The 20,187-nt window shown below is 41.8% G+C and overlaps 2 protein-coding genes, 1 long non-coding RNA gene and 1 pseudogene across 3 annotated transcripts; all 4 read left to right on the plus strand.

The window, feature by feature from the left end:
- Nucleotides 1-941: 941 nt before the first annotated feature.
- On the plus strand, nucleotides 942-4,084 carry LOC115688283 (xyloglucan glycosyltransferase 4). Its single transcript, XM_030614070.2, has 4 exons — nucleotides 942-1,968; nucleotides 2,238-2,546; nucleotides 2,637-3,041; nucleotides 3,178-4,084. Exons 1-4 carry the CDS (start codon nucleotides 1,315-1,317, stop codon nucleotides 3,811-3,813), a joined length of 2,004 nt encoding a protein of 667 aa, XP_030469930.1. The 5' UTR covers nucleotides 942-1,314; the 3' UTR covers nucleotides 3,814-4,084.
- A 1,867-nt stretch (nucleotides 4,085-5,951) lies between these two features.
- On the plus strand, nucleotides 5,952-11,417 carry LOC115688284 (uncharacterized; annotated as a pseudogene).
- Nucleotides 11,418-14,542: 3,125 nt separating this feature from the next.
- Nucleotides 14,543-15,443, plus strand: LOC130138845 (uncharacterized). The gene is made up of 2 exons (XR_008817124.1): nucleotides 14,543-14,624; nucleotides 14,962-15,443. It is a non-coding gene; the product is annotated as an uncharacterized LOC130138845 (long non-coding RNA).
- A 1,946-nt stretch (nucleotides 15,444-17,389) lies between these two features.
- Nucleotides 17,390-19,609, plus strand: LOC115688316 (gibberellin-regulated protein 14). The gene is made up of 4 exons (XM_056313618.1): nucleotides 17,390-17,550; nucleotides 17,641-17,679; nucleotides 18,384-18,774; nucleotides 19,116-19,609. Exons 1-4 carry the CDS (start codon nucleotides 17,494-17,496, stop codon nucleotides 19,298-19,300), a joined length of 672 nt encoding a protein of 223 aa, XP_056169593.1. The 5' UTR covers nucleotides 17,390-17,493; the 3' UTR covers nucleotides 19,301-19,609.
- Nucleotides 19,610-20,187: the final 578 nt, after the last annotated feature.

A 20,187-nucleotide genomic window follows, 5' to 3' on the forward strand; every position in this document is an offset into this window, starting at 1 on the left:
AAGTTTAAATGGTTTTTGCTAACGCAACTAATTATCTACGGTTTTTCTAAATTCATTCGAACAAGCAATCGAACCACACTCTGAACAAGATCACAGAAATAGATACAATTAAGTACATTTTGCATTTCGATTAGCTTGGTTTAATAAGTGGGAAGTATAATGCTGTAGCCAAAAAATAGTGGATCTGCCATTTTCTTTGTCAGGAAAGAATGAAAACGGAATTTTAGGGCACAACTTTTAGTGAATAACAGGACAGCCACTCATTTGCTTGCATTTAACTGGCATTGCCCAACCCAAAAAAGAAAAAAAGAAAAAAAGAATTACAAACTGGCATTGCCCATATGACCAAACAAGAGCAGTTCTGTGTGCAGTGATCTGCATTTTGGCTGGACCTGGAGGAGGTTCTTGATTAGCAATAGCTTAGCTCAAAATCAATCTGCAAAAACCTGATCACTTTGAACCCTCAATTGATTCATACTTAGTTTAGCTAGTGGTGATGTGGAAAATGCGTCGTTATACTAAAATGGATAATTTCGTGTTCGAAGTTACAAAATGATTCAAGTTTCGGGTTTGTCTCAGAAGTTACGACTCTTTCATTGCGTGCCCGTAAAAGTCGATCCCAAAACGTGAAAATGAGGGGAAGACTATCCTATTTACAACTATATATGTGAATGCTATGATAATAATCAATCGAAGTATAGCACTTTAACCGATAACAGCACCCTACTGCACTGGTTCATGGGTTGGTCTAGCATATAATTGCTGATAATGTTGACCCGCAAATTATTGAACCAACGGGGCATTTTGACATCATCTTACGCTTGTATGCATGTGATGACAAGTCAGTTCAAAGTACACAAATTAAAAACTAGGATAGATCTTTACATTTTTTACTAGAGTGAACAGAGCGCGAGAGACCACGGTCCTTTATTAATGCTTAGGAGTTCATTGAGCAAATTAGAACTGGTACGTTGGCGTTCCTCATAGTCCCTCTGTCTCTCCCTCTCTCTCTAACTCTGCCATCGGCATCAGGCTTTTGACCTCGAAGATTTGGTTTTTCCAAGCCATTTCATCAGCTCAAGTCTAGATTTTCTGGTTCTATTCAAACCCAGAATCTAAAGATCCAGATTTGAGGGAAAGAGAATTGCAGAAACAAGCACCCATTTTCACGGTCACTCCCATTTCACTCTCTATAATGCGGTGCAGTTTCTTTGCTCCGAGCCCACTACAGCAATTTGCTTCAGCTCCAAAATCTTGATCTGGGGTTTTCGAATTTCTCTCTGTTTTTCCTTTTCCTTTTTGTTTCTGGAATACATGGCTCCAAACACAGTTGTGCTGACCATTGAGAAGCCAAACAACAACTTCTCATTGGTTGAGATCGGTGGTCCTGATACATCCATGCTTCTGGAGCAGAAGCAAAAAGCTGCTAGTCCCAAGCAATTCACATGGCTGCTTCTCCTGAAAGCACACAGAGCTCTGGCATGCGTTTCTTGGTTGGCCATGTCATTGAACAGAACCTTTGCCTCTGTCAAGAAACGTATAAATTCCTCTGCCGACACAGCTGAAGAAGAGCCACAGGGCAGAGGAATTAGACTGTACAGATTCATGAAAGCCTTTCTCTTCATCTCAATCTTTGCCTTTGCGATGGAAGTAATTGCCCATTTCAAGAAATGGAACTATCTGCCAGCGATTCATCCCTCGGAGGTTCAGGGCCTTGTGCACTGGTCATACATGGCTTGGTTGGCCTTCCGAGCTGATTACATTGCACCATTGGTGATCAGGCTCTCTCAATTCTGTATCGTGCTGTTCATGATTCAATCTCTTGATAGGATGGTGCTGTGCCTTGGGTGCTTCTGGATCAAGTACAGGAAGTTGAAGCCCGTGATAGATGAAGCAGCATGTGACATTGAGGATTCTTCGAATTTTCCCATGGTTCTTGTTCAGATCCCTATGTGCAATGAGAGAGAGGTATGTAACCAAACATACATGCGCTTCATCAGTGGCTCAGTTTAATAGCTTTTGAAAAAATTACTCTCGGATGCAATGAATGGATTGCTGTAGAGTCTAGGAATTGATTCTGACGAATGACTGTTCGAATAACTGCGTCTATTTGAACTGTATTCTTGTGAATTTCACTCTGGCCATGTCTTTCCAACCTACCACCCAGTTAGGTGATTGCAGCATGTCATAATCAATCCATTTTTCACAATGAGGCTAAAGTATGGGACTTTACATAGGTGTATGCACAGTCGATTGGGGCGGCTTGTCAGTTGGATTGGCCCAAAGACCGGATTTTAATTCAAGTTCTGGACGATTCGGATGATGGAAATGTACAGCTTCTTATTAAGGATGAAGTATCCTCGTGGCGTGAAAAGGGGGTGAACATCATATACAGGCATCGACTAATCCGAACAGGTTATAAAGCCGGGAATCTCAAATCAGCCATGTCCTGTGATTATGTGAAAGACTATGAATTCGTGACAATTTTTGATGCGGACTTCCAGCCTAATCCCGATTTTTTAAAGCTTACAGTCCCTCATTTCAAGGTACATACAGAGATTACAGTCACACAGAAATTTCCACTCAGTGTTTTACTTCTTGTGAAGAATGTGACAGATTATGTAAACTATTTGCAGGGCAATCCTGACTTGGGTTTGGTCCAAGCTCGCTGGTCGTTTGTGAACAAGGACGAGAACCTACTCACGAGACTTCAGAACATCAACCTGTGCTTCCATTTTGAGGTGGAGCAGCAAGTGAATGGCGTTTTCCTCAATTTCTTTGGATTCAATGGGACCGCTGGCGTGTGGAGAATAAAGGCATTGGAGGACTCAGGAGGATGGCTTGAGAGAACAACTGTTGAGGACATGGATATCGCAGTCCGAGCGCACTTGAATGGATGGAAGTTCATTTTTCTTAACGATGTGAGAGTGCTTTGCGAACTTCCCGAGTCTTATGAAGCTTACAAGAAGCAACAGCACCGGTGGCACTCAGGCCCAATGCAGCTGTTCCGATTGTGTCTTCCAGCCATAGTAACTTCAAAGGTGAGATGAATATAGTAAATTAGAAGTGTGATAGTTCCATTTCTACGTATGTCGGCATCGGCAACATGACTAATCTATGATTTCTGGACAAACGTAACTCGTCATGCTGATTATGTGCTTGTACATGTTCTTCCAGATAACGGTGTGGAAGAAAGTCAATCTGATATTCCTCTTCTTCTTGTTGAGGAAGCTCATACTTCCCTTTTACTCATTCACATTATTCTGCATCATCCTTCCATTGACCATGTTCATACCCGAGGCCGAGCTCCCTCTCTGGGTGATCTGTTACGTACCGATTTTCATGTCACTACTCAACATCCTCCCTGTGCCAAAGTCCTTCCCTTTCCTGGTCCCTTACCTGCTCTTCGAGAACACCATGTCGGTGACCAAGTTCAACGCGATGATCTCGGGGTTGTTTCAGCTTGGAAGTGCTTACGAATGGATTGTGACCAAGAAGACTGGTCGGTCCTCCGAATCCGATCTATTGGCATTCGTGGAAAGGGAGGAGAAGTCTTTGAACGAGGAGAAGATCCAGAGGAGGCATTCGGATTCGGGTTTGGAGATGTTGAGCAAATTGAAGGAAAAGGGCGCATTTCCAGTGAGGAAGAAGAATAGGATATACAGGAAGGAGCTGGTGCTTGCTTTTTTACTCCTAACAGCATCGGCTCGAAGCTTCTTATCGGCTCATGGAGTGCATTTCTATTTCTTGCTGTTCCAAGGGCTGTCTTTCCTGGTCGTCGGCTTGGATTTGATCGGGGAGCAAATGAGCTAATGCGGGAGTGTGTAACTTCATGCATTGAGGTTAATATCACCAGCAGCTTTGTTGTAGTTTGAGCAAACGATATCCGGATAAAGAGAAGGTCGAATGTTCAGCTCCATCATAAATTTGGATGGACTGGGACGATCAGGTGCTAGTAGAAACAAGTGCATTTGTTGTTAATAGCGAGGTATAACAGCTTATAGTCGGATTCATTTTAGAATAATCGTGTTATTAATATTTGCAATAAAGAGAAATCATTGATATCACAAGAAATTTGTTTGAAGTGAAGGTCATTTAATTTGCTCTACAAAGTGATGGCAACAAATTTTCGAGCAGTACCTTTCTCGAGCTTCCACGAAGTGTTTCATGGCTTTCGGCAAATAAGAACTGTCAAGGATCGACCCAGATTGGGAAAAGGGGGAACGAAACCAAATTAAAGCTGGCAGTGCAAAGATCCGAAGAATGAGCACAAAAAGCGATCATCTGCTGTTTAGTTTACCAGAAAGTGAAATGTGGCATCTACCTTAAAAAAAGGTTGCCACATATGCTGATTGTGATAGCTGGGAAAACACTCCATAAGCTGTCAGTATCATCCTGGAAAATACAAGTAGGAATTCAAATTCTGCAGTACTTTCCTAGTTGGCTGGGACTAAATTAGTCCTAGCTTTTCTATCTTGGACAATATCTTAGTGCTGGCACTTCAGTTTCCCCCTCCATCTCGTCCATGTGTCAGTCCATGCCATTGACATCCGTACCGTTGTCAAGATGTCATCAAAGTTCGGGCAGCTCTGTGTCTGGTATAGCTGTGGCTCATGAAAATGTTTCGGTAAGACTAGGCTTGGCGAGCTATCACGAGAATGGCCGACTATCTCCCAGTCTTTCCGAATAATGAGCCTCATGCTTTGCATTTTTTATGTTCACGAGGAACCACAAATCCTATGAACTTGTTTGAGGATTGTTCGAGCCATTTACTCGCGAAAAGCGTGTAGAAACCTCCTACTCTACCGCTTTTGGGGTGTTTTTCTTTTCGTACTGTAATACTGCATTAGTACTCAGAAGGTTCTTGGTGTTGTTTAAATTGTAAACAACTGTCCAGCCTATATGATTTATCAATGGAGTAGCTTTCCCCTAAACCAAGAGTAAATCTCCACACATTGCTATGTACATCTACGACATTATCAAAGCCAGACGGTTCCCTTTAAACGTAAGGCAAAAATACCAAACAAGCACCAAACCGTTTCCCCATCTTCCTGGCTTCCTTTTCCATATGGATCCTGTCAACCTAAGGCACAATTACAGAAAATTAACATGCAAGTTGTTTTGAGATAGCTTGGAGCGTGAGAAATTATTTTATGCATATGTTGCATGAATTAAAGTGATATGTTTGACCGATTAATTACTTTATTTTCGAATTTGAAAAATTCCAACATCTGATTGATGGGCTTTTTCATGAGTCCTGGTCACGTAGTCCACCAGAGGAAGAGGAGCCCAAAGAAAGGAACAAGCTTTTCAGAGACGGCCTATGCCGACCACATTCACCTCCTCCTTTTTCCCGCCACCGCCCATTTTTCCAGTTCTGATTCGTTTCCATTTTTGTGCATTTGTTTCTTCTGGTGTCAAACCGATACTCACGGGCCACTAAATAGATTTGGCCAATTAGGGTGCGAATGATAACCATTCTCTTCCTTGACCCTATTTATATTCTCTAGATGAGTTTCTAAGCAAAAAGTAGCATTTGATAACGACACAAAATTTTTATTCCCATAATAGGAATTCGTCTAATAAATTATTCTTAAATTTCTATTCCCAGCGGCCCGCCGACGGGTGGCGGCAGGCCGGCGGGGGAGGAAGATGGTCGGCGGGAGGCGACCGGCGTGGTGGGGGACAGCGACAGGCGGCGAAGGCAAGTAATAAGAGAGCTGTTATTTCTGTTTCTATTTTAAGAATAGAAAAGTAAAAAAAATCTATTTCTCATTTTTGTTTTAAATTTATTTCTAAACTAAAAATTTGTCCCGAAAATAAAAAAAATAAAATTGCATTGTCAAACAGGATTTTTATTCCAAATCTATTCTTGAAAATGGAAAAATTGAAAAACTGCTATCATTGTCGCCTTTGCTACGCTGTTTATACATTAGACTATGCTTACAAGCTCCCCACACTCTCACACAGTTCACAATTTCACTTGGGTTGCTGGCAGGCCATTTGGATTCTTTCCCTTTTTCTGTTGCTGAGCCGAGCCTGGTAATTCGACGGTTGCATGAGAGCAAAGTTCAAGCTCTTATGGGGTTGCCATCTCTAATGTGAATTTTGCCGGTGGAAGACCCTTTTGCTTTGAGAAGTGTTCTGCTCTGGAAACGTGGAGTTTTTCTCTCTGGATCATCGATGGAGGAGGAAAAGAATGCTTTTTATGTTGTGCGCAAAGGGGATGTTGTTGGTGTTTACACAGTTCATCCGACTGCCAAGCTCAAGTTGGATCATCTGTAAGTTCTTTTCTGATTAAAGAAGGAGGGCTTAAAAAGGTTGAGCTTTTTCGTTATTCTCATGCATGGTATATTTTGGTGGTGTTATTGCCTGAAATGTGATGTTTCGTGGGTGTTTTTTTATCTGGTAAAGGTTCAAACCTGTTGATATGAAACTTCAGAAAAGGACAGTTACAGATGAATTTTGGGTATGTATTTGGGCTTCTGGGTCATGTTGAAGGTGGAGGGCGTCCTTGATGTGAAGGAAGATGTTTCTCTTATTCCTGATTGAAAATGTGGCCCTGTTAGCAGACTTCAGACCGATAACTTCCGTTTTGTTCCTAATTTTATGGAGTGATGTAGCTTTTGTTAAGATAGGGTAACTCTTGCCTGGTGCCGTTGCAATGACTGTATGGTGGTGGTTCTATATTGTATTGGTTAATTATACCTGATTATCCACTTAATTGGAAGGAAAGAGTACTTCTATTTGCTCAATCATTTCAGGTATATTATCTGCCGGTCAGTGTGTACAAAGGGTATTGTTTGCCAAAGGAGGCTGAGGAGTTCCTGATGTCCCGTGGTCTTAAAAATGCTTTTTACGCTGTTGATGCTGCAGATTTGAAGAATGATATTTTTGGTCATCTTATGCATTGCCCTGTTCTGGTTAGATGATCTGGGTCATGTTCTGTTTCTGTGAAACAGTTGATGTCATACTATGGGTTGAGGTTCCTTTGTACCATCAAAAGGCCGCGTGTGATTGCCTTCGCATTTATCTATTTACGAGATGCATGTGCTTGTGTCCACATGCATCCATGTGTATGTGCATATGGAGGTTTGATAGAGCTGTGCACGAGTGGCATGTGTGAGACTGTGGGGGTAGCATGTCGTGCGTGTGCTTTTAATGCTCAGCATAGGTATCAATTACATGGTAAACCCTGACAGCTTGCATTTAAAAATTGTTTCTTTAGGGCACACTGAAAAAACTTTGCATTGGGTTGCAGAGTTTTGTTGTTACTCTACACATATTGGTGCTACCTAGAAATACTGGAGTTGTCTAAGCACAATTTAAGTAGGTGGGCACCGTATCATTCTTCTGTGCTCTGCCGGCCCAGCATTCTATGACATAAACTGAAAATTTTACGAGCTGAAATATTTTGATATGGAATATTTGTCGCATAAATATTACAAGCCATGCATTCTCATTCTTAGCAACCGGCTTCATCTAGAGGGTCTACTGTCAACAAGGAGTATCCATTACAGAGTCCGCAGAGATTGCTCAAATCAGGTTTAAATGTGAGCCGGTTTTTGCTCAACATACACTTTGTCATCTGATTTTTTTCTATTGTATAAACATTGTAATGGAACAGCTTCAACAGTGGTGAAAATTACGGCTTTACCAGGTCTATGCATCAAATAGCAACAAGCAGTTTGCATGAATTATCTAAGTACATTCTTTAGTAGACTAAAAGTTGCTTCTCTCACCCTGGAAAATTTGTACAAAAATGGTTGTTTTCTAAAAAAAGAAAATGCTTAGTGAGATAGCTCAAAGAAAGAAAGGACAGAGGCTCGCTGGAATGCTTGAAAGCTGCTTGGCACACTGAAATTGAGAATTTTTCGCTTTTTCTTTGCCAGAAGATTTTACATTTACTTGGGATCTTTTTCCATTCTAGTGCACTAAAATGAAGCCTAAGCCTGTTTTTGCACGTTATATCGGCTTTTTCATCTCGTGCCAAATTTATGTCTTCTCATTAATCAATTCTATCATGCTAGAAAGGCTGCATACAAGCATTAACCATGATGCTTTTTGATTCTACAACGTGAATGGACAAGTTGGCTTGCTTATGAGGTCTGCATCATTCTTCTTTGTGCAGGCAGTTGGGTCATCCACAATTTCCCATAGTGCCTTGAGAAAGAACTTAAGCTTAGAGAATGTAATTGCTAGTCCAGCCATATCCTCCAATCATGTATGGCATTTTGATAGTTCTAGTAAATGTGCATCTGGGTTCTTTTTCTTCTCATTATATGCAGCCCTATACTGCATACCGGATACCGCCGTCCTGAAACAAGGTTTTCAGTGAATTTTGTTCTGAAAGTGATGTTGAAACTGAATAGCATGCCCCCACAAAAATGGAGGGATCAGTTTGCGTTTGAAAAGGTAAGGGCCACTTAGGACATACTGTTTTTTGTTTTCATCAGAGTTGAAAAAGTGGCCCAAGCTTATTGCAGTATGTTTTCATGGTCAACTGAATTTTTCACAGTGTTAGTCTCCGTGGTCAAGTGTGTTAAATGCAAGTGTCCTAGACTTAGTGATATGAGCATTATTCATAGTAACTGTCCTATACTTTTTGGATTAGTTTTTGTATGTGACTTTGAGAATGGCTAGCCTTAAACCCATTGGCACTTCCTCTTTTGTTCATCTGGGTTTGAGAATTGCAAAACTAAGACTCTCTTTCTGGCCCGTACAAGACAATTCTGCTGTTAATTCTAGCTAATCATCTTCTTTTTCTATTATATACGCAGTTGTCATGTATGATCGAATTTGATGGTGCTTCAAAAGGAAATCCTGGACAAGCCGGTGCAGGAGCTGTTCTGTACGCTGAAGATGGAAGTGTGGTATGCAATCACCAGATAGAATGATTCAAATCAATGTTTTTAGGTTACTGTGTGCTTTTAATGACGTACTTCCGTTTCTGAACCTGCATCTCAGTAGGTTTGTTGGTTATGTGAAGGTGTAGGCATTGCCACAAACAATGTTGCTGAATATCGAGCTGTAATTTTGGGGTTGAGATATGCTCTGCAGAAAGGTTTTAACCATGTTCGAGTTCGGGGAAACTCGCAACTTGTCCGTAAGCAGGTTACTCACATCCAAAGCTTTCTGTATTTGATGTCCTCTTGCTTGCATCCACAGGCATGGACACATGTTTGTCATGCGAAGTGGGAGCTTTGCTTTATATGTGAAGCACTCCTCCACCATCCACTGTAAAGTTTCATCTTTTGTGCAAAATTTTAACAATAGTGTGCTGGATCATTGGTCAGGGGTTCTCTATTGCTATTTTACTTTGCTTACTGTGTTTAAATATTGACCTTGCCTGACATTTTTTTTTCTGGTAATAACAGTGTGTTGGCATACTGCAGTGGCTGGTATTGGCAGTATCTAGTATATCTACGTATTTGTTTTTGGCTTTGACTGATTGCTTGTGGCTCAAACTTTTTTAAATGTGTCTAAATAGATCTGGTGATGTTTACATATCAGTATGTTGAAATGCTTGAATGAAATCATAAGCTATGAATTAGACATATTCACAATGTTAGCATAAACCATTAAGTGAAGGGAGATTGCATTATATAAAATCCAGCAAAACTTCAGTTTCAGCAACCTGGAACGTAGTTTAATACACCCTCTCGTGCAAGTTGGATGGAGGACAATTGTCTCGCATGTGGATTAGCAGAACAGGGAATGAGAATTTGTGAATTCACACGAGAGATTATTGATTAATTGGTTCATGGAGGATCCAGAACTCCAATCCAAAAGAGGGGGACTACAAGTGTAAGGCCCACTACAACCACGTATTAAAGCGATGTTGGATATACCTTGGATAGATTTTGACTAAGAAGGTCCAGTGGAATTTGTGCACCCATTGGAGACTTGTAGAGTGAGATACCATTTGTAGATGTCATGACCTCTAATTTGGTTATCTAATTATCCTGCTGCAATGAACCTGGAAAAATGTGGCAGCTTTGCTCCATAGTTTACTAGCTGACTTCTGCAGAAAGGCCAAGAGAGCTATTAGAGCATTCGTTTTTAAATTTATTACCTGGAGGAACAATCTGTACATGATGGGCGATTTCTGCGTTTTGAACATAATTTCACTGCATACCTTTAAAGTGTATCTGTCACCTGGCAAATGGTTTTTTTTCCCAATTTATTCTCGCATGATTGGTCTCTATTTCTGCATCATGTAACAACACCCTAATTTTGGTCCTTCTTGTGCTGCTATATATCCGAGTGCTTAATCTTCATTTGAGCACATCATTGCTGTATTCACCTTTGAAGTTTGATCAAACAGATTCAGGGTCTATGGAAGACAAAAAATCAGAATATGGCAGACTTGTGTAAGGCGGCTAAGGAACTCACGGATCAATTTTCATCGTTTGAGATCAGTCATATCGTCAGGGTACAGACAGATTATGGTTTTCCCTTTCAGAAGCTCTATGTGATATCTAGACTACTGAAAAATTATTAAATTTCAGTTTCAGGGTTGCGGTTAGGAGTCTTTTTACCCATGACCTTTATCGAATGTGCTTAAAAGATGCAATTTTAATGTTCTTTGGTATTTTAGTGTAAGTTATTGGAGAATGGCCTCCTGTGGTGGATGTGAACTTAATGGGCTAATGTTTAATTTGGCATTTGAACTCCCCATTTTGCCAGACAAGCACTCAATTCTGGTTTAAGGATAGCTAGGTTTTACAGCAATTAGCTTGTCTTGTTGCATGGCCTTTTGATGACATTCCATTGGTCGGGGGGGGGGGGGGGGGGGGTGTTTTCGGAGATGGGATTTTGAAAACAATTTTCCTGAACTGTTTCCTGAGCAATTAAACTGTGCCTATTGCTAGAACAACGGGAACATTTTTTTTGAGCTTTGTAATTTAGTTGACTTAATGCAGTTATGTCATATTATCAACCATTTGTTCATGACTGGGCAGTCTTCTTGTCTCTAATGACATTTTCTTTTACCAGGAACTCAATTCTGAAGCTGATGCCCTAGCTAATCTGGCCATAGATCTAAGGGGTGGGTGCCTGTCTTACTCAAATTCACATAGCTTTTACTTCATTAGACATTTAAAGAAAAATTTCCTTGTTCTCTTGTAGATGGTCAAGTCGAGGTGGATCGTATCTTGTGCAAGCTCGGAGGCATCAGCTGCTCATTCTGATTGGTTCTTACGATTGTGTTCTATATGACAGTGGTTAATCTAGGCGCTGGACCAACTATGTAAGAGTAACACTTAAATCATATGACTTGTAGGTAACAATCTGGATGCTGTAGGACTAGTTACATAGTGAAAGTATCTGTCTTGTGTGGTATCAAGCAGCTCTACATCAGTTAAGATCGACAATTATACGGAGTCGTTGTGTTAGTGCATGAGAAACTTTGTCTTCGTGCTTGGTGCATCCAAAAGACCAATTGGGCTGTGCTTGATTAATTGCTGGTATGCTGTTGACTAGGTCGATTTGCCATCTTGCTGGACATTACCTCTGCTAAGTGCCATGAGCGGTCGTGCATCACTCTTGTTTAGGACTAGACCTATTGCCTGCGATGCACCGGCCTTCTCTTTGTGAATCTCATAGTTGATAGGCATGGCTTGTGCTTCAGCTTCTAGGGCTGATCTTGCCACCGTCCATCCAGATCCCTCCAGCAATGCAAGCTTGTCGATCCATCAAATTTGACCTGGCCCTCAATAATAATTTCCCACCTACTTACGAGATCCTGTACGTAAGACATGTCACAAGGCTGATCTTTCTGTGGAAGATCGAGATCATATGTATGATTGTCTAGGTAGGCATAACTATCTGGGGACGTAGCTAACCGGTTCTCATGCGTGGTACCTCAAAAAAGGTTATTCGTAATGGGTACCTTGTCGGCGTCATTGTTTATTAGGTCCTTGCATGTTCCCATCATGAGTGTCTTAAACGGTTCGATTCTTTATTACATCCTTGCATGTTCCCACCATGAGTGTCTTAAACAGTGCGATCTCACGGGATTGCCAACTTGACGCCATGCTAGTGGCTTATTGAAAAGGGAGAGAGAGAGAGAGAGAGAGAGAGAGAGAGAGAGAGAGAGAGAGAGAGAGAGAGAGAGAGAGAGAGAGAGAGAGAGAGAGAGAGAGAGAGAGAGAGAGAGAGAGAGAGTTTAGGCCATAACCAGCTGACTGTTATCTGTTTAAGGGCCAATTTGGTGGCATTACGAACCGAGGCAACAGTTGTCCTTAATCTGCATTATGTTTGCAGTGTTTTGTGACGAGCAAGTTGATAAGGGAAGTATCTTCTGTTATCTTCAGACTGGGATATGCTAACAACGTTGAATGGCGTTGCTCATTGAGTCAACTCTTGCCAGATTCTATACACATGGGCACAGTTCTCAAATTTCAGGGCGAGGAAGGTTCATCGGGATTATTTTCAGTCTCATCTGCTTCACAGAATGCAAATGTCAGATGGTGCTCATTAAAACTATATCTTAAGCTCCTCCTCAGTTGACTCTGAAAACAGGGAAACAGACGGCCACCGAACGACCTTAGGCAAAAGTTAAGCCGTTTGGCAATTCTTTTGAGGAAATGCATTGCATTTTTAAAGTTTTCTAAAGTCCCTCTGCCCAAAGCAAATCCGTAGACTTTAGGTTTTAGCAATTCTCGGTATGGTTTTTTGTCAACTTTACCCTCGTTAAACTTTTGAAATTCTGGAAATGGCCTCATCACGCGACGTCAGCGGCAAGGCCATATCGACTGTCCGCAAGCCAGATCTGGCAGCTGACAACCTTAGGTGAGGTTGGCCAGCGCCAAATCTGACTTACTAGTGAAGGTTTGAGTTTTTTCTTTTTTTAAGAAAAAATAACAAACGCCCTTTTTAATTGTATTTTTTTTCAAATAGCATTTACATCAAAGTTACTTCCCAGTACACTTTTAAATTATAATTTGTCAAGCACTATTTACATTTATAAAAGACCTTTTTCACCTGAAGTCGTTTGTACTTTCCCGTAGACTTTTTCCAAAAACCTTACCAAAACCAGCCTTGGTTTACATGGGCGTTGGAAGGTTCCTGATGACGAAACAAGTCTGAGCTGTACACCAGAATCAAACAGTTTTCAACTGGACAAATTTATCGAACCAAGCGTTGTATGGTTCAGGATCAGAGACATGGGTATAGCTGCTCTCTCCTAGTACTTGACTGACAAAAGAGAAATGCATTCATCTGGGGGAAGCTGAAACTGCAAATTCCATTGCCCCAAATGTCACCTTACATAGTTGCCCAGCAAAAACATCAAGCTATTGAAGACCTTTTGTGTGTCACTACATGAGTATATAAATACAAGAGGTTAAGCTCAAAGTTCATCACTCCACAAATAAATTTCTGGTTTCTTCTCCTACTCTTTCCTGCCTTGCAACAATGGATTTGAAGTATGGTCTCTTCCTAGTTGCAGCTCTGCTCCTAGTCAATGCCGTGGTATGAAGCAAATTTTTTAGCCTACTGATCACTTGGTATACAATTGCATTTTCTTTCCCTTTTTCTTTGGCTGACTGAGGGTTTCGCTTCTTTTCTCCTTGTAGGCTATGGTCGCTGGTGAAGTTGTCTCTACAGAGGTGACAAACAAAACTCTCTCTCTCTGTCTCTCTCTCGATCTCGAGATGTTGTTTTCCTACGGTAGTGTATTAGATGCTTCTTTGTATGTGCTATTGTGTACCCCACTCTCCCATACTGTGAAGATGTCACATGTGTGCAGTACTTTTAAGTGAGTGTAGCTCCACACTTAAGGAAACTTGTGAAAATCACCCCATGCAGGTGAAGGTGAAGGTGAAGGTGAAGCTAGATATGCTTTCCTAATCCCATTTCTCCCCAACTATAAACTATACCACCGTTATCACCATGCTTATTGTTGTGTCCTTTGATTTGCCATTCTTTTTACTTATAAAAGCTTAACTGTTTTCACTTTGCAACTCCAATCATTAATACTTTAGAATACCAATCCATTGCTGTACTTTATCAAATTTTCCTCCCTTCTTTGAATTGGATAAAATAATGAATGTGGTATGCTTTGATAGCGCAGTCGAAAAAAGACAAAGCTCCTCCACCAGGTGAGGAGAAGCACCACCACCACCACCACTTCTTCCACCACCACCACCACCACGCTCCAAAGAAAGCTCCCGCTCCTCACCACCACACTACCGTGAAGATGGTCGTCGCCCCTCCTCCCCACCAATACGTGCACGCTCCTCCTCCCCACGCCCCTCCTCCCCACCACGCCCCTCCACCCCACCATTATGTGCATGCTCCTCCTCCCCCCCATTACGTGCATGCTCCTCCTCCCCACCACGTCCCTCCTCCCCACCATTACGTGCACGCTCCTCCTCCCCACCACCACCACCGCCACCACGCTCCGAAGAAGGCTCCCGCTCCTCCTCCCCACCACACTACCGTGAAGTTGGTCGTCGCCCCTCCTCCCCATGCTCCTCCTCCCCACCATTACGTGCACGCCCCTCCTCCCCATGCTCCTCCTCCCCACCATTACGTGCACGCCCCTCCTCCCCACCATTACGTGCACGCCCCTCCTCCCCACCACCACTCAGAGCCACCAGTGTCTCCACCAAAACACGGTAAGCAATCATCTCCAGAAAAACATGTCAAAAAAAAAAATTCATCTCCAGAAAAACAAATTATAAGATGCAACAGCAGTTGCACATTATGCAAATAACATGGTATAGACCCAATCAGCAATATGCTGCGTGAAAGTGCGTTGCTGTCAGATTTATATCATTTTTCAGAAATCTATAAACGCCATTGATATTTGACGTGCGATCAGTTTCTTTTCCCCCTCTCTAGGCCTGTTACAAACGAATTCGTACCTAAGAAAAATTATCTTCCATGAACAAGAAAAAAGGACTCCATGAGTGGAATGACCTCTCATGATCATGGACACATTTACAATTGCAGGGTGTGAGGAAATGTGCGTTGAGCACTGCAAGAGTCACCGCCCCGAGAGGGAGTGCATGAAGGGCTGCACAGCTTGCTGCGACAAGGCCAAGTGCGTCCCCTCTCCCAAATCCAAGTGCATGCCCTGGGACTACGCCACCGTCCATGGCAAGAAGATCAAGTGCCCATAGAAGCTTAGCTCCACACGCCCATCATCACATGGTTGCTAAATAATATGCCCCTCTCATAGGTTCCCATGTTACTTTCTTTTTTGCTTGTGTTTTCGTTGAATTGGCATACGGAAAGATGTTCTTTTGCTTCTTGTGATATTACTGTAATAAGTCCTGGGATAGGACAATGGCTGCTTTCCTTGTAGAAACCCCCCCTTTTTCTTCTTTTCGGATATGTATTTCTCTCGTTCGGAATGTCTATGATTCATGGACTGAATTGTTTGATCCGCCGTTTCTATGTTATGATAAAGATGAGACAAATGTTGAACGTTAGCTGCACGTGAAATCAACTTTTCATGGGTGCAAGAAACTTTATGTTCTGTCCAAAAATATCTCCATCAATCACATCTCCTGCTCATCTTCCTTTTCTCTTTTCTCCTTAAAAAACGAGATCTGCAACGAGTGCTGACCAGTTTTCATTGGATTCTCATCCCAGCTGATCCTCCCACCGGACTGGCACTGTCAATTTGCGATCCAAAAGTGTGACTATTTTCACCACATTGCCTCGCAACTCTCGTCTTATGCTTGGTGAGGGTTGTATTCTTCCTCATTTTAGCTTGGTTTTGTTTTCTTGCATGCATCCGTATACAGTCGCATGTTGGTGACGATTATTACACGAGCGTAACTCAAGCAATGAGTTAGAAATTGACCATTTGAAAGTGACGGGTCTCGTGCGATTTCTATAGTCAAGAATTTCATTTTGGGTCACATTCATCGGATTTTTTGGGCGTATGACAGACTCACTCAAATATAATTGATTTCCAAAAGAATGACGGAGTTAATGATAACACGTGGAAAAATTCGTTAACTGCATTGCTTTCTCATCACACTTCACAATGCAAATGATCTTACTTGTGTTGACCAGTTTTTCTAGCATTGCATGTGATGTCACATGGGATTTTTTTTTGGTAGGCCCGTTTTCATCGTAGTGATTAAATTAATAAAAATTTCAAGGTCCGGGGGCACAAAAAATTGGGTATGAGAATTTTTTGGGAAGGGCCTCTGGACTCCTAACAAGATCGGAGGTAAAATTTTTTGGGAGCCACTCTCAAAAGGATCTTTCTGTAATTAGCCAAGTCGCAATACAATTGGAGAACTCTCGTGACAAAATGAATTTCGTCAAGTGTTTTTAAGAGGTTTGGCCACTCCACGTCATAAAACGTAGTTGCATTGCATAAGTTACCAGTTTTCGACACCTTAATTGAAAGCGCTTGTAAATAATTCATATCGGATTAAGCACAACTCGAGGAAAAATAAACTAGGTTCCTACGTGGGAATTCCCATCGTTTGATACCATCTTTGTTTTATTTTCATTGTAATCGATTTGCTCTGGCTTTAGGACCAAAGCGACCAAAGATTTTCTAACTCAGTGTTGCCTCATCCCAAGTTTCAAAAGACATGCCTCCTCGTGTGCGGGTTAATACTCATGCGACGACAAACACTCTTTAGGTGAAAAAAGGAAAAGGGTAGATGTCACTTACTTACTGATGCATGGAGCATGTCATGTCGGTCAACAGGAATTACTAATGCGACGAATGTGATATGTGTATTAAATTGAATTCAAATCGTTGAAGATGGTAAGTTTCACGTGAATGTCGCGTTGGTTACGGCGAATATGATGGTGCGGATCGAATATAGTTCACGCTTGAGGTTAATGGAATTCTTGCTGGTTGGGTGGGACACTTTAATTTTCTCGCGTTTGAGGATTGAATATAATACACGTAAGTCGAGTTTAGTACAGCCAGCCAATTTACTCAAATGTCTTGGTGATCTGGGGAAGCTGTCTCTGTCAAGCACCCCATTCTCACTGTTATTGTCCCATGACAGCTTGTAAATATCTCTCCAGAATTCCAATTCTTTTATATACTCAGAATATGTTAATGTTGAGTTTTTCTTTTTGATGCTTATATCTTAGTCCTAAGTTAAATAAGAAGAGAGTTTTAATCCCGTGAGGTCGGCCTAGCGATTAAAAAACATTTGTTTTTAAAAAAAATTACACGTATAATCGACAAGATCGAATGCATGTACACATGTGTTAGGCATCCGCACCAACTTTTGCTACGCTCTTATTTGGTTTCATCATATTAGACAAATGTGTTATGGTACAGAATGTTCCTATTTAAACAGAGAGAGGAATGACAAATCATACTGATTATATAACTAAAGAATATATTTTGCGTCATACTCTGTCTCTCTCTGGCCGTACCCTGAACCTCCATTTAAAGCTGCAGGGGTTGCATAATGCTGGTTCGGTGAGCACTCAAGTGGGCAAGCTCATCACTCCAGCTCTTTCACTCAGCTTTCTGCGAGTTCCCCCTAAAGAATGGCTTCAAAAACCGCGCTCCTTCTGTCGGGTGTTCTGCTTCTGCTCACTACACAGGTATGCCTTTTAGAGTGTGTGTGTTTGGTGTGTAATGAGCTTAATGCTAGTTAGAGCACATCTAATCTGGTGTTAACTTTGTTTCGGTAGGTTTCATCTGCTGATAATGAGGAGAAACTCATTTTGAAGGTAATGTGTGTGATCAAGATAATCTGTTAATAAAGCTTGTTTTCCTTTGCTTTAGAAGATGAAGGACGAGTAAGTGTATCCTTTAGCCATGGTTCTTGGGCTATGGCTACATCAGCTTCGGCCCTTTATTCTTTTTCCTTGTCTTTTTTTGGGGGAAAGAAAGAAAATGAAAGCCTCAGCCTCAATAATGCTGATAAAATACTCGGTTTTTGAATGATATGCTTTGGTCTGCATTACGTGCTCTTTTTGCTGATGGTTGGCACAATATTGGAAGTTTAATTATAGGTTTAGGAGAGTGGGGAAGAGTGGGATATGGGAACTATTTTAAGTCAAAAACACATGATCCCTCCAAAAGTATCTGAGACAAACACAGAGACTAAATACTCCTCCCAATAAGGGGAAAAATCTTCTATATGACACACTTGCCGTGCCGATGTGCTGACATGGATGAATTGTTTGTTCGTCCTTGTTGGAATTAGATCACTTAAATAGGTTTGTGATCTTGTCGGTATATCAATTGGTACAGTTGATAGATATACGAGAGATTTTCTAATGGTGATGCCATATTTTGTGTTCTATAGTCATTTAGGAGTAACGAACTGGACCTAAGTGCAAGATGACCATTCTTGCTGAAGTTTAGATCTGCAGTAAATGAGCATAACTGCTTGTTTCGCTTTGATTTGTCACTGTGGGAATATGTATAGGCCCCATATACCAAGTTCCCAACACCAGCTCCGGTGAAGGCGCCAGCTCCGGCTACAGTTCCTGTGAAGGCACCGCCTACCCCTGCTCCGGTCACCAAGAACCCACCTCCTCTGTCACCGGTCACTAAGCCGCTGCCGCCTCCACTGCCTCCTGTCACTAAGCCTCCTCCTACTCTGCCTCCGGTCACTAAGCCGCTGCCACCTCCTCTGCCACCGGTCACTAAGCCGCTGCCGCCTCCACTGCCTCCTGTCGCTAAGCCTCCTCCTACTCTGCCTCCGGTCACTAAGCCGCTGCCACCTCCTCTGCCACCGGTCACTAAGCCGCCGCCTACTCTGCCACCAGTCACGCCTCCTGCAGCTCCGCCACTGCCACCGGTCAGGTCAAAAGCAGGTAACTGTACAATGCATCCTTTTACCTGTAGTCTATCATGCCATGTATTGTCACAACATATTCAGGTCCTCTCAGAGGATGGTGATGACGGGATTGGTAGGACGGCCATGATGGCATAGTCCAACTTTTCTTACTATACAGGAGTATCATCATGTGGTGGGGGAAAATAATCGAAAGCATTTCCACATTGTGAAGATTGCTGAATAATTCATTGCACAAATTCCCCAATACTGCAACACAATCTCATGGAGCCTGGCAACTTTACCTCAGTGCGTCTGGTTTTCACAAATATTATGGATCTGATTACACTAAGTTGGGTGAACCTTTTTTGGTTGCTGCAGATTGCATCCCTCTGTGCGAGCAGAGATGCAAACTGCACTCGAGGAAGAGAGTGTGCATGAGGGCTTGCACGACGTGCTGCGACCGATGCAAGTGTGTGCCGCCGGGGACTTACGGAAACCGAGAGCGGTGTGGCAAGTGCTACACCAACATGACCACTCACGGAAACCGTATCAAGTGCCCGTGAAGGCGACCGCAAATCTCATGATCTCCAGCATATCAATCTCACCAATGTCCTACAATGGAACAATGCAGAAGCTAAATAAGTTTGGAAGAGGGTGGAAAATTGCTGGTTCTCCATCGTAACTACATATCGTGTACAATGTCCAGGGGAGATATGATGGTCTGGGAATGATTAGTAATAGTATCCATATATTTGTCTGGTCTATGTTTGGGTTCTGTATGACTTTGTTGTGGTTCATGTGCTTGTGAAGACAAATGAACTGGAAAATGATCGTTGAGCGCTTGAATGAATCAGCTTGCTGCTTGCTGCTAACTGCTAAGTAAGAAAACTGTTAGCTTATCGTCAGCTCATCTTTGTTACTAATCCAAGATAGGCGACAATTTTATGATCTCTGTTTCGAGGTCATTGCTGAACAAAGTATCGTTTTGAAACAGTTCGTGGGTACAATGCTAATGTTTGGACTGCATGAACAAATCGTCTCCTGCCCATGATAATGGCAACTGAAAGAATGTCCTGTCTGTTACGTTGTGAGAAGTACTTGAAATGCAATTTCAAACTTGCACTAAGCTGTACGAGTAAAAGTAAATGCAACAGAAGCCCAATTTCTTGAAATAGCGTTGAAAATTGTAAATTTTTGTTTGTTTGTTTTGAGGATATATTTTAAACTCTATTCACTTTGTAATAAAAAGAGTTTTTACCAACATGAGTTTAGGTTATCTTAAATTTAAACATCTGACTGCTGTTACAAATATGAAATATATGATAGGAACATATTTGCTATGTAATTAGAAGAGGAGGAAAGCGGGGATGTAGATTTAAGCAAAAATATCTGCATCATGTCAATTTTGCTTCACAAATCGATCAATTACATTCCTTTTTATTAGATCATA

This window comes from Syzygium oleosum, unplaced genomic scaffold (genome assembly GCF_021117445.2).
Source record: "Syzygium oleosum isolate NSW1041296 unplaced genomic scaffold, Sole_v2.1 Sole_v2.08, whole genome shotgun sequence".
NCBI classification, from domain to species: domain Eukaryota; kingdom Viridiplantae; phylum Streptophyta; class Magnoliopsida; order Myrtales; family Myrtaceae; genus Syzygium; species Syzygium oleosum.